The 13977-nt window shown below is 42.5% G+C and overlaps 1 protein-coding gene across 2 annotated transcripts in view; it reads right to left on the bottom strand.

Annotated features, from left to right (window-relative positions):
- Nucleotides 1–13977, bottom strand: part of mdy (diacylglycerol O-acyltransferase) — a 42197-nt gene that overhangs the window by 10249 nt on the left and 17971 nt on the right. For both annotated transcript variants that reach the window (XM_045744198.2, XM_069335045.1), the window contains exons 2-5: nt 12677–12771; nt 2773–2901; nt 1951–2045; nt 1486–1538 (exon numbers count right to left, since the gene is read on the bottom strand). In XM_045744198.2, the coding sequence (XP_045600154.2) occupies nt 1486–1538; nt 1951–2045; nt 2773–2901; nt 12677–12771 (372 nt within the window). The remainder of the gene's footprint in view (nt 1–1485; nt 1539–1950; nt 2046–2772; nt 2902–12676; nt 12772–13977) is intronic.

The following is a 13977-nucleotide window of genomic DNA, read 5'->3' on the forward strand; positions in this document are numbered from 1 at the left end:
ACCCTGCTAGACGCCGCCCTCACCCCCACTCCTCCACGACGCTACCTGGCGGACAGGACTGTTTGCCAGACATCAGCACAAGGATCTCCGACCGCAGCGACGACGACATCCTCGCCAGCATCAGTTCCCTGAACCCGACGCTGACCGTGGTAGTGGCCAAGACCAGGACCAACAACACCCGCAGACCCACACAAAGTGACCTTCAGCACGGTCATCGCAGCGACCCACGCCAAAGAACAATGCCTTAAATGGGCCGGAATTAAGATTCCACCTGCCCACGTGACCAAGGCACGATACACAGAGCTCCGCAAGTGCTTTAAGTGCTACCGGCACTCCCACTACACCAGTAAGTGCACCGAGCAAGTGCAGAAATGCAGTATCTGTGCCCAGGAGCATCACTACACAGCCTGCACATCCTCCCACCGACGCTGCCTACTCTGGAATGGCCCGCACACTGCAGTTTCACCCGACTGTCTCCACCGGCAGGAGGAGGGGGAGAAAATAAAAAACGGCACGCACCACCTCAACTCTGCTAGCCAACCCGCCTACGTCCGCTTTTCCGGCCTTGCCCGAGAACACTGGGGAAGCTGCTGCTACTTCACCACTACTTGGTCCCTCACCTTCGAGCTCACCTCCGCAGCTCTCGCAACTACGACCCAAGCCTGCAGTTACCACCACCAACACCCTCCTACCGGTACTTCTACACCTCGCCGACAAATTGGCGAGCAACGACGTCAACCTATACGTCCACACCAACAGGCTGCTCACCGCAAATAAGCTTCCGACGGTGACGATACCAGGCGACCTTCTCCCAGCTCTTCTACCTACGGCCGGTACGGCGTCCGACCCCGCAACAGGAGAGACAACCAGTCCGGTAACAGGGACGCTCAAGCGCTTTGTTCTAAGCCTCGCAAGCATCCTCATCTCAACTAACACGTCATTACATTTCCAATATCCGACTGCAGTAACCAAGACAAATACACAAAAAACCACTACACTCCGAATCCTGTCACTAAATCGTATACGTTACAATAAAAAATAAGGAAATTGCGTGGCAAATATCTCCAGGACAATGCATCATGAACTATAGACCTATCTGCTTAACATTACATCTGCCAGCTTCCAGAGAATACAGAGGAGCAAGAGTTTAACAGGCAAAATATTGGAATTGATAATTGCACTTGCTGCATTAAATAGAGTTGTTCAAAATGAGATGGAATACAACTGTTGCAGTGAGAGCTCTTGCTTGCTGCCACGGAGCATGGGACACGGAGGGAGGCGAGTGATGGTGGGAAGGGGGGGGGGGGATTATTTGCAGTGTGAGGAGGGGGGGGGACAGACATTTAAGTAGAAGCTATGAGTGTTAATGGCTTTGCAAGAATGTAGCACCACCACCAATGTTATATACTCTCACAACCCAATGTACTTATATATAATAAATAAGCAAGGCCTATATATATGGATATGGACAGTTGATGCTCTTACTCTAGCCAGGAGGTGCTCCAGGTAGAAGGCGATCAGCACGTGAACGTTGGCACCTGTCCAAGTAAACAATATAATGTAATGGTGTATATTAACCACGCTGTGCTAGATTACATCTTATAATCAAATTTAAGAACTTTAATCAGTATACATTAAGAAACCAAACATGGTTCTAGCAGTTATTCAACAAACTAATCGACTCCATTTTTTATCTTTTCAAAAGGATTTTTTTTTTTAGGTTTATAACATTGCGTGTTCATTGTAATATGGTTTTGCGTGTAAAATAATTACTGAAGACCAAAGGTGAAAGCCATTTAACTGATGAATGTCATGGCAGCCAAGTGCATTCTGAGGATGGGTAAATCATTAAAAAGAAAACTGCCAAATCCCTGTACAAGTAATAGATGTATGTAGAGGAAAGTGTGGCGGGGGCGGGCTGGCGGCGGCCCAGGAGAGGGTGACACTTACCCAGGAGGAAGAGCGGCGTGTGGAAGTAGTTGTCCATCTCGTGCTCGTGTTTGAACCACAGCAACCACGACACCGGGTTGATGCGGACACCATATCTGCCACCCACCAAATGGTTTTAAGATTAATTTGACTACTAAGCACTAACAGACCTAGTTGGTGAATAATGTTGCGCTCAGAGAAGAACTAGAGTTGAATTTAATACTTTTACAAGCAAGATATAAAGTCGGGGGGGGGGGCACGGTGTGGCTGTAGCAATGCAGGAGAGGAGAGGAGAGGAGAGGGGATGGCTGGCCATATTTAAACTACTTTGATTTTGTCCAGTGTCCATTACGGGCTCACCGTAGCCCGTGCTACATGGACACTTCGTCCTGAGTAGCTAAATCTTTAACAACAACAACATTGTCCAGTGATCGTTCCTGGATGGCCGTGGCTACTGTGCGCCCTCCCCTGGTACAGAGATCCCCGAGTCTTACACCTGTAATGATTTGACTGATAAATGTAGCTTCTAAATCTGTAGATTATACAGAGTAGCATTAGTGATTATATAATATGCTACCAGGACGACTTTGGTAAATAACATTGTAAATGTGTAAACTATCAGTAAACATTTATGAACAGTTTTTAATTTCTCGACTTTGTGCGCCTTCTAATTATACGGGCGGTAGTTTATTGACCTCTGAGCAATACAATACCCACCAAATAAGTCTTCTTTGGAGTTTAATCTACAACTTAAGCCTCAAACATTTGGCATTTTAAAGTAAATTTTGACAAACCGATTCATTAAATACATTATATTCTATTTATAGTATAAATTGGTCTCACTTCAAAACGTTTTCTAGGAAGAGACGAATGCCGCCCAGCAAGAGGATGAGCCCGCCCCAGTTGACGAAGCCCTCGTAGCGGGTGAACCCCGACGACCACGAGAATAGTGAATCCCTTGGCTTGTGGATCCTGTAGAAGCAACACTTTTTACAAAGGTAAATATTTTTGTATACAATAATTAACAATGTTGAAGCCTATCCTAAAATAGATTATCAAAATATTTCAAAGTTCTTGAAACTGTACCTTCGAATTTAGTGCCCGCGTTAATGAACTTAGAATATCAAAATGAACAGTTTACAATTTGAGTGTGGAGGACAACTTTTTACAGTAGTACGAAATTTGTCTGCAAGGCCGTGTGAAAGCACCTGTGCTCTACTAGTCACACCAGGAGAGTAGGGGGCGCGCATATCAGCCAGCGCTGGGGGGAGGGGGGGACCACCTCTGAACTATGGTGCAGCCTGGAAGACTCTAGTAGTAAGGGATGTATGACCGCAACTTGGAATTGGGATACTCTCGCGCTTCACCCCAGGAAGTGTTTAACGTAATGGTGTAAAGAAATGGAAAAGGTTAAAAATGTTGCCCCTGACCAGGTGGTGAACATGCCTCTAGTTATTATACACCGCCGCCACCTGGATAGCATCTACAGCACTGATACTCGCATAACGCTACGAATATGAATTAGAGAAAGTCTAGCTTTTAGTAGAAGTGTTCTCTCAACCCGGTGGGAGAATATTAGTGCTGAGCCTGCAGCCTGTTAGCAGTGAACTTCGTTGTGCGTTACAGCTCAGCAAGACTGCGTCCTCTCAACTGTCTTCTTGCGTTTCCAAGTCATAACCGTCACACAAACATTGCCACTTCCTACTGACGTAGTGGTAAGAGTTCAATGTACTTCACTCTTGTCTCAGTTTGTTGACATAGAATACATCTCATGCCTTTTCAGAACAGAGAAGCTACAAGAGTTAACATTGATTAATTGTGCATGCATTGATGCAAGGTTTGTGAGTGGCTTCCACATATTCCATCAATTGCAGTGTCAACGTATTATTTGGCCAAGTGTTAATCAAGATCACTTGTTTGTTCACTGCTGAACAAGTTCATCTGTGAACATTTTTTCCTCAACACAACGTTATGCCTAATTACCGTTTCACTGTAGGGTAAATAAACCCATTAATTACCGTGACACCAAAAGAATGTTTTAATTATTTTCGCATTTTATTTAACTCTGGTGTTATTAGTTACATCCAATAAATTTATGCCAAACCCGTCACCAAGCGAATCCAGATGCAAGGTTGATTCTGGAGGAAACCCAGAGCCAACCAAGGGGGTAATGTTCAATTAGCCTGTTGGAACACTCGGGATCAGTCTTGCATAAAGAGCAAATATGCTTTTTGCCCAAGATGGAACTTTATAGCATATTTAGAAGTTGTCTGAACTAAGTACTATTTTGCATAATCGTTCCCGATAAAAAGAGCACTTTGTAATATGCTAAAATTTCTTAAACGAAAAAAACTCTAGAATGTACTAAATGCAATTTCTACCATTCCATTCAATATGTAATTGTAGTCATTCTTTTTATCTACATCAGTTAAATTTCATGCTTTTGATCTCAATTATTTGTCTTTTTGTCTAACATCTTGCCCGAAACGCTGTCAGTCAAAGTGGCTTCAGGCATAGTATATAGCTCCATCTAGAAATCCAACATTCTGTTTTAAACTAATTTTGTATGCATGTATTTTCCCCTAAGATTTAATAATTATTATTACTATTATTATATTATTCGTCACGTTTTAAGCACTTTCGACAATCCTCGACAAGAAAGATGTCCCAGGACATTTGGAGAGATTCAGCCCTCACGACGTCAACCATGTGCTTAGGGAGTAGAATTCTCTGAACCGACTGCGCGTAAACAACCAGTTAAACTACCGAAGTGATCAACCATAAGATGCAAAAACCACAGTAATAAATTTGATCCCCAGAAGCTAAAAATCAACCCAGTAACCAAAATCTATTCAATCCCGACCACCAATTGCATCATTTCTATTCCTGGGCAGGGCGAAACGTCTGGCATGTTTGTCATCTGATGCCCCAGTTTACCTGTTAAGGTAAAGTGACAAATCCTATTAAGAAAACGGGCTTTGTCCCCGACAACGGTAAACCAAATAGGAACGCAGCAGCAGCGCCCCAAGTTGATAACTGGGTAAAAGTAGTAGTCAGGTGTGTGGATCATGCGCCACCGCCGTCCGCTCCACACCTGTCCAAAGTTCACCATACCATCTGTGTCATGCCACTATCTTGTCCCAGAGAAGGAAGATTAGCCCACTGCTCTGATTAGTACAATCTCCTGCTGCTGCTGCTGCCTTTACCTACTTGAAAACTAACCTGCCACACAGGATCCACTTTCATGTTTAACTTTCTCGTGGTTCCATTCAAGTAATTTCAGTTTATATAGTCATAATTATACGAGCTTAAAGTCTAAAGTACAAAAGGCGCTTTAATATATTTAATCTTTACTTAGAAGAATAAAAGCTACATTTGTGCGCTATATAATCAAACTTCATGATCAACACTTCGCCAACCATCCCATAAACACATACTGAACACATTGTTCAACTACAACACACATGTACGCATCGGAAGACCTGCGTACACTACAGTTCCTGATTACCCGTGGGGCCCCCGCCCCATCTCGCTCATGGCCTCGACGAGTACAGGAAGGCGACTTGTCAATGGTCTTCCCCCCCCCCACCCCACCCCGAATCCCTTCCATTTGTCGCCTCATGATTTTACCTTGCTAAATTTTGGAATTCCAGCAGAGTTTTGCCAGTTACAGCTTTATTTGGTAGGCGGTTCCATGGGTTTATAACCCTGTGGGTGGAAACACATTTCTTGTTTTTAGCCACACAATGTGGCTTTTTGTGCTTGAAACCGTTGCTACATTGTGTTACATTGAGTTTCATGCCATTCTTTTTGAAGAAATTGCCCGGAATCAACATCCTCCAAATTGTTCAATATTTAAAGTTTTGACGATATCAGGCCTGTCATGCCTGATTTGCGGCGCTGTTAGCCCTGTGGCCCTCAACCGTTTCTGGTATGAAATTCGACTTTGCTCTGTTTTTTTTTTTATTTTTTTTTGTCGGGCGATGAACTTCTTCGAAGGAGATTCGTCTTTCTGAAAACGAGGGCTCCATGGTTAGATACAATAGTCCCAATAGGGACCAATAGGGACCAGATTTATATATAAAAAAAAAAGTTTCAGGTGGAAGGTATAGTTTATTTGCCTTTTACGACTTTTGGATTGTATTCCATCCACACCGAGCTTTTGAATCTTTTAGTTTGTTAGTGTTCTTCCTGATTATGTCGCACGTTACGGGTATATCTCTTAATTCGTTCTCTTCACCTCCTTCCAAAACATTTGTGGGGGTAATGGATGTCATCCGATCTTTCTAGTGTGAACACCTCTAAAGTTATCATTCAACGCGTTTGCCACCATTTTGTCGTCCATTATAACTGGGCTAGTATCATTTTTTCAAGAGTTCTACCGAATCCTTTTAATGTTTTTACTCGTTTTATGTAGGCAGAGAAGAACTTCGGATCTTTCTTTAGGTTTGGCAGAGTTTTCTTAAGTTACTTTTAACTGATCCCATTTCCTGGGGGTCTGAATTTAAGGCCCTTCTATATATCACTATTTTGTTCTTTGTGGGTTGACACCTGCTTCAGAGGTTGTGCCTTTTTTGTCATCATCCACGTAGTTCTCTCCTTTTTCTTCCCCTATGATGCTACCAGGTCGTGATCACCCATTAACTCCTGCCAAGTATTTTACAATTCTTCTCACATTCTTTGATAGTCTCCTCGAGCATAGTCGAGACCTTAAGTGTACGAGGGGAAGTGAGGTAATTATCAGGAGAAAGAACCAAAACTATATAGCACCTTAATGAATTATGAGGATAAGGATTAGGGATAAAACAGGAAACGAATGGTGCCCAACTCTTTGGACGGTGGGGGATTGAACGCCGACCTGCAAGAAGCTACACAGTCGCTCTACCGTCCAGTGCAAGTGGTTGGGCACCATTCCTTTCCTCCGTCCTATCCTTAATATTTGTCCTCATATACCTTCCAAGTGCTACCTGGTGAAAAGGTACATAAAAAAAAATTTACCTAGACAACCCCTAGTGTTTATGGAGTGACAAGCTAGAAAATGCACCGGATGTTTCACACATAAATGTTAGCGCAAACTAAGCAACAACAAGTTCAGGGGAATCTCTTGTCGAGGAACAGGAAAAGTGGCAAATTATGAAAATGTTAATTGTAAAATTAAATATTTTTGTTTTACCCTCTATACAACCTTGAACCAGAGACCGAACGGCAATATTAAATTTCCTAGTAATCTTGGTGGTCACAGTCGTTCATTGTCGTTACAATGTTAAATTGTCAAAAATTAGAGATTACAAATACGGCTCTTGTCCCACTGCCAAGAGCAGCGAGAGTTCTGTAATGCTTTAACCGCTCCTAGTCAACGAGTTAACCAGGCTCACAGGATTACTCCTTACTACCATCAGTCTCCGGACATAATACAATCTAGTTTGAGAAAATTGGCTCAACGTTAATTTGATGGATTACATTGGACTACAGTTGTAGGCTGGTGCCGAGACGCTTTAAATCCGGTAATGTTTATAATTATTTGTAAACACATTGTAGTATTCCCGGTGTCAAGGATCTTACTACTGTCGTCCAGCAACATAGGTGTTGCGGGACTCTGGCGTTGCTGATGCATATGTCAAGAAAACTTTCACCTGGTCGATTCTGGGTAAGCCTGCATTTGCTGTCACTCGTCTAGACGCCGCACCTGTTCTTCTATTAAAATGTACTTATAACAAACACACCAGAAGTACAATATGTACTAACAGATTTTGATTACAGTGTACAATCTTGCAACGCCACTAACAATTAGAGTTTCGAGCACGGTAGATTTAAAAATAAGACATTTACTCTTAGATATATTCTAGTGCATTAATAACTTTGCGGTCGTGTATACTGAGGAAGATAAATGTTTCTCCAGCATGTGGCTGAGCAGCACAGGTAGCTGTGGTGCAGTTTGGCGGGACCCGCACTCCTCACTAACCTACTTGCATGTATCAGGATTCCTGCTCCCCCCTCCACCAGGCCTTCACAGTCAGGCTCCACCACCTTCATACATGCCACTGCAAAGTTTAACTTTCAAAGCACAATTAAAAAAAAATAAGTAATATCAAATTTTCATATATGTTGTCCGACCTGGGTAATATTCGAAATTAATTTCGAATTCTTCCCAGGTTGGGTATACCGTAATAAGATTCACTAGACGTGTAAAAATGTTGTCAATCTAGATTATATCTTAGTTACACATTTGTTGATCCTCGGGGGACACCTTAACTAGTCATGTTAGTTATTTTGCAGGCAGACAAGTCGAGCAAAAATCATTGCACAGGAAAATTTGTCATGCATCACATTGTTACCAAGAACGACGAAAGTTTGGATATAAATTTATCCGAGAGCACCATCTCTCCAGTGGCTTCAACGGGGACACTAAGTCAGCGGCTTGTCAAAGGCACTTTTTCCACTTTTTTCTCATTGGATTTTGAACTTAAGCAATCACGGTTTCGGCTGTTATGGGGTTTCATGGGTTTATAACCCTATGGGTGAAGAGCATCTATCCTGTTTTCTGTCCCACACTGTAGCTTGTAGCTACAAAGGGAAGAGATAAAGACGATATAGGATATATAGCAGACCCATATACTATAAACAAGAGCTGCGTATGGCCCAACAGGCATTCTGTACTTATTATCATATTGCCCGAAACGCTATGCGTGCTAGTGGCTTTACAAGAATGTAAAAATCATCATTACTATGTGCTCTTAACCCCCAATGTACCTTCTTTTATATAAATAAATAAATATTCTTTTGTACCGTGGCGGGAGGGTATGGGACCGCAACAGTCTACGGGATCAAATCGCCAGAGGCGGCAGCGTATGGTTTGTGTTCGGCCCGTGAATATATTTACCCGAGAGCCGCTAACACTAGTGGCCTCTTTTATACCTCATTTTGGTCCTTGCGACAGTCTTGGCGACTTCGTGGCTGCCAAGAGGCCTACATCCTACCTAGTACATGAAGCCAACAAGTCAGACTATTACTACCTCGTCCAGCGCCTTGAGCTGAGCAAGTGCCATATCACAGAATGAATGTAATTTGGCTTTATCAGATAAACCAAAGATGACATGCAGGTGGTCCACCTAGCAACCAGTGCCAAGATTAGGCTCATCATGCAACTATTACATGCCTGAATATGCGTGTAATATATGTATATACGACTATTCATATACACCATGGTAGGTATCCACCCATTTTTATATGAAGTTACGAGCGACACTTTACCGAGGAAGACCATACACCCACAATGATCAGGTCGGGCAAGTGTCTCACACAAGACTGCAGCTTCTCTCATTCAATATTAAGCAGGTCTACAGTTCGGGGGAGAGGCAGCCTATGTCTGCCTGCTATCGCCCCCCCCCCCCCTTTGCCCCTTATTTTGTGCCTTCGCCCTGTTAAACACTAAATAACTGAGGTTATAAGCATGGTTCACATATCTGACATCACTCGAGTTATCGTAGTTATCTTAATCTTGAGCCTCTGATTGTAGCCCTTCAACCGCTGCACCTGTGTGACCGTCATATTCCTGCCGGGTTTGTATACGAAGTCTCAAAGTAAATACACAGATTGTTCCCTGCACCGCTCCACGGGTGCAACTGGAAGTGCAGTTGTCCTGATGATGGGTGGCGGCCTATTTTTGGGTTGGAGTCATTATAAACAACTGGGCCCATACCCTTCAGACTAGACTATGTGCCTTGTTTCTTGCACTCAAATGGGTACAAATTTCTAAACTTGATACGTTAATTTTAAGAGATTATTATCCTTAATTGCGCTCAATTCTTTAATCTACTTGTAATATGCCCATGTCTGAAACTAGCCAAATATAAAATTATTACTGATTATAGAGTTCATTCCACGTGGATTCCATCTCTTGTTGCCACTATGGATCATCCACACCCGTTACTGACGGAGCGTGAAAAATAAGTTAATTCAGACAATTAACAAATCTTCAAGAAATGTGACTAATTTTTAATACAATATTTACATTACCGGAAATTTTTGCCAAATATCCCGTTAGTTAAATATAGGTAGTAAATGTGGGCGAGTGTAACCTCCCTGCCGCTGCCCACTGGATGGGCGGTTAGCCGTGCACCGGGCGGGCGGGGCGCTTCTTATGCCAGAACGCGGAATACACCATCATAAAGCTCCTACTAAGGAGAAGCACTCAGTGCTTCAAGACAAGCACTCAGTGCTTCAAGACAAGCACTCAGTGCTTCAAGACACTGTGAAAGTGCGAGTGGTGAGGAAGTTTAGGCCTCTTAAGAATTTAAAGAGTTTAGGAGTTTAAACCACTTTAGTCCCTTTCCAACCAGAAATTTAAAACAAGCGAAAAAGAAATTCCCCGTAGTTTACTTTACAATAACAGTCTTTCCTGTACTGTTCTCTGGAATCGCTCAGCATCCTATTAAAGTGATATATTTATAGCAACAATTTTCGGTCGCTCGTACAAAAATGGATTGTTATAGTCTGTGTTCACGTTTGGTACCATTACTTTTGTCAAGGGCACGATAATACCAAGACCCTCTCCAAAAGAAACCTTAACATTCCTTGGCCTAGAACTTCGTGGACAAGTCTGTACCTTCGTGAATCTGGCCCCTTGGTTACCTTGAGGTGCTTCCGGGGATTAGCGTCCCCGCGGCCCGGTCGTCGACCAGGCCTCCTGGTTGCTGGGCTGATCAAACAGGCTGTTGGACGCGGCTGCTCGCAGCCTGACGTATGAGTTGGTCTGACGCCTGGTTGATCAGGTATCCTTTGGAGGTGAACACTGAATCTTGAACACTGAGGGGTTTGCCAGTTATGCCCCTTATGTGTAGCGGAAGCGTGTTGAACAGTCTCGGGCCTCTGATGTTGATAGAGTTCTCTCTCTGAGTACCTGTTGCACCTCTGCTTTTCAACGGGGGTATTCTGCACATCTTGCCATGTCTTCTGGTCTCGTGTGATGTTATTTCTGTGTGCAGGTTTGGGACCAGCCCCTCTAATATTTTCCACGTGTAAATTATTATGTATCTCTCCCGCCTGCGCTCAAGGGAGTACAGATTTAGGCTCTTTAGTCGGTCCCAATAGTTTAGATATTAATAATATCTATTAACCTTGTTAATATTTTCGTAACCTTTTCACTAATTCAGTACCGTTATGCAAAAACTTTTTTGGGGGGAGCCAACAGTGCACTTTTGTACGTTTGGTTCAACAGTTGCTATTATATTGGCACTTCATGAGGATGGTGGCGGCGGGAGCGTCCCCGAGGCGCTCCCGCCTGCGTGACTTGCCCACGTCCCGACCCGCTGATCAACTAGGTAAACAAGTAGCGTATAGCTTCTGTGAACATTTATTATATTACTCATCTTCGGACAAAAAATAAATTGAATCTTTAATAACTATTAATAAATCTTTAGAAAACTTTGACTAATGCCGCCACTCCAGTCAAAAAAAGGAAGGAAAAAAAAGGAAAGGAAGGAAAAAAGTCAAGGAAAAAAAATGACTGCCGCCATGGCCGTCTTGCTCTCAGCTGCAGCATCCTACGCAGCGCAGTCTTGCTTGTTTAATACGTCACGGCACAGATATATATATTTACGTGTTGCATTTTCTGGTGGCATAGAAGGGGGGGGGGAAACTGTTTTATACGTTTTAATGTTTATAAATACTTTCGTAACTTTCCGTGCAAAATATTGAAAATAAAGTCTTGTATAGACTTTAAAACATTTGTGCAAATATTTTACCCGACTGCACGTCCTTAGTGCTCAGTCACTTCGTTTCTGCTGGCTGTAATTTTTGAATACAGTACATGGATGAAGCATTTATACCTAACGTAATTTAGACTACTATATACATCTAATTCTATTCTATAATTATATTAAATTAAAAAAGCAGAGAGTTTAAGTACACATTAAAAAAATACAAATGCTACTTTGGGGTCTCGCAGCTTTGATATCATAAAATAATTTTTTTAAAGACTAACCGAATTAAGCTGTACTACAATTAGCTAGATATGCTAAAAAACTAAGAAACAAGAGCGTCGTAATGACCATCAATAACCAGCCTGGTGCAGCTGCCAGATACAGAATCTCTTTTGCACATTTTATCTATCAGTGAACAGCACAGTCACCTCGCAGTTAAATGGACCTAGGTTAGAGGCCTGGACAGATCGACACACTGGAAAGGTTCCTTACTCTACTTCACTGGATCTGATTTAAACAGGATGTAAAATGCTTTTCCAACAAACCATTTCTTTTATACCAATATATTAATTCCAGGTACTCAGCTTGGGAGTGTTCCTGGGGCCAGATTCACGAAGCAGTTACGTAAGCACTTACGAACCTGTACATCTTCTCAATCTTTGGCGGCTTTGTTTACAATTATTAAACGGTTAATGAGCTCAGAAGCACCAGGAGGCTGTTTATAACAGTTGATTGGCAAATTTTCATGCTTTTAAACCGTTTAATAAATGTAACCAAAGCCGTCAACGATTGAGGAAAGATGTACACGTTCGTAAGTACTTGCGTAACTGTTTCGTGAATGTGGCGCCTGGCCTCTGTGGCCACTAGTTCTGTCCTATCCTGTATATAATGGCGTAGCAGGTATACATCTCTAATTCATAAGTTGTATTGCCTCACGATTCTGATTGATGCAATCCAAAATATAAATTGATACCTGTAGGTTATTGATGTAAAGTTACTCAAACTTACCGTAAATATGCTTACTATGTTTCACAGGGAGTACTCACGGTCGGTCAGCCTGGGACTGGCGCGCCTTCCTCTCCACATCTGTGATCTCCTCGGCCTGTGTCACCGACTTGGTCCGCCGCACCTGCCTCAACACCTGCACAACAAGTTCAAGTACGTTTATTGAGACAAGAAAGAAATACATCTCAAAAGGGATAGAGTAGCTTAGGCTATTTCTACCCCCTCTACTTCAAGTTATGCACAACAACTTGGCTCGGTCTCTTTCCCTTCTGCACGTTAATTGTTTATAGCACGTTTTTATAATTTGAATTATTCTTATTGATTTTGAGTCATGTTTGTCGTCACCTCAGGTGGTGTCACGTGTAGGTTCCCTTTCACTATAAGAGAACATTAACAAGGTAGTTTACTGTGTACTCACCTAATTGTGTTTGCAGGGGTTGAGCTCTGGCTCTTTGGTCCTGCCTCTCAACTGTGTACCATACCATGTGTGGTGCTGTGTGTGTTAGGAAACACTACAGTAATATTCTACTCGTATTGGATTTAAGGTAAATATTCTACAAGTCTTGGGTTTGTGAAAATATAAACATTTTCTTAGAGTAATTGTGACCTTAAATCGCACCAACCCGTCCTCTTACAAATTACTTCGCTTTTCGCTCGTCTGCGTTACTGCCAAGTAAGTAATTTGACAATTAAAAATTGAAAATAAGTTTTGGATTTTGTTTTCCAAAACGGGAAATTAAGGGTCCTCTGGCAGGTTAAGAGAGCAGGAAGTTGTAGGGTTTCAAAAATTCATGAAAACAGTTGAAAGTTTCCTCTCCTAACCTAACAGCCTTAAGTCAGAGGACCCAAAACAGAAAACGGGACAATGTCACTTCTGTGAGCCAATTTCATTTTGAATTACGACCTTTTTAGCCTGAGTGCGCATACAAGTGAAAAGCTACGTAATTTGTAAGAGGACGGGTTGAGTCCACGGATGCATTTGCTGGTCTTCATAAATTTAAAGCGAGTCATCAATATTAATGGAACTTCTACTGTTCACTATAAGAAATGTGTCATGTACTTTGTACCCTCCTTTCTTTCCAAGTACTTTCATTTGCCGTACCTAAGTTCAAATAGCAAAGGTGTACCTCCATTTGGGCGGAGACAAGAAACTTTGGGTGTTTACAAAGGATGCTTCCGGTGGAGGATGTGCCTGTACACCGGAAACTAGTTTAAACCGATTCGAGACCCAAGGCTGCCTCCGTGTTCCCAAGACCAGATTTATTCATGAAATTCAGATAAAACGCAAAAATCCTTCTGTACTGTATTACCCTAAAATAGTTCCTGGGCGACTCAATTGAGA

Source organism: Procambarus clarkii, chromosome 32 (assembly GCF_040958095.1).
Source record: "Procambarus clarkii isolate CNS0578487 chromosome 32, FALCON_Pclarkii_2.0, whole genome shotgun sequence".
Lineage (NCBI taxonomy): Eukaryota > Metazoa > Arthropoda > Malacostraca > Decapoda > Cambaridae > Procambarus > Procambarus clarkii.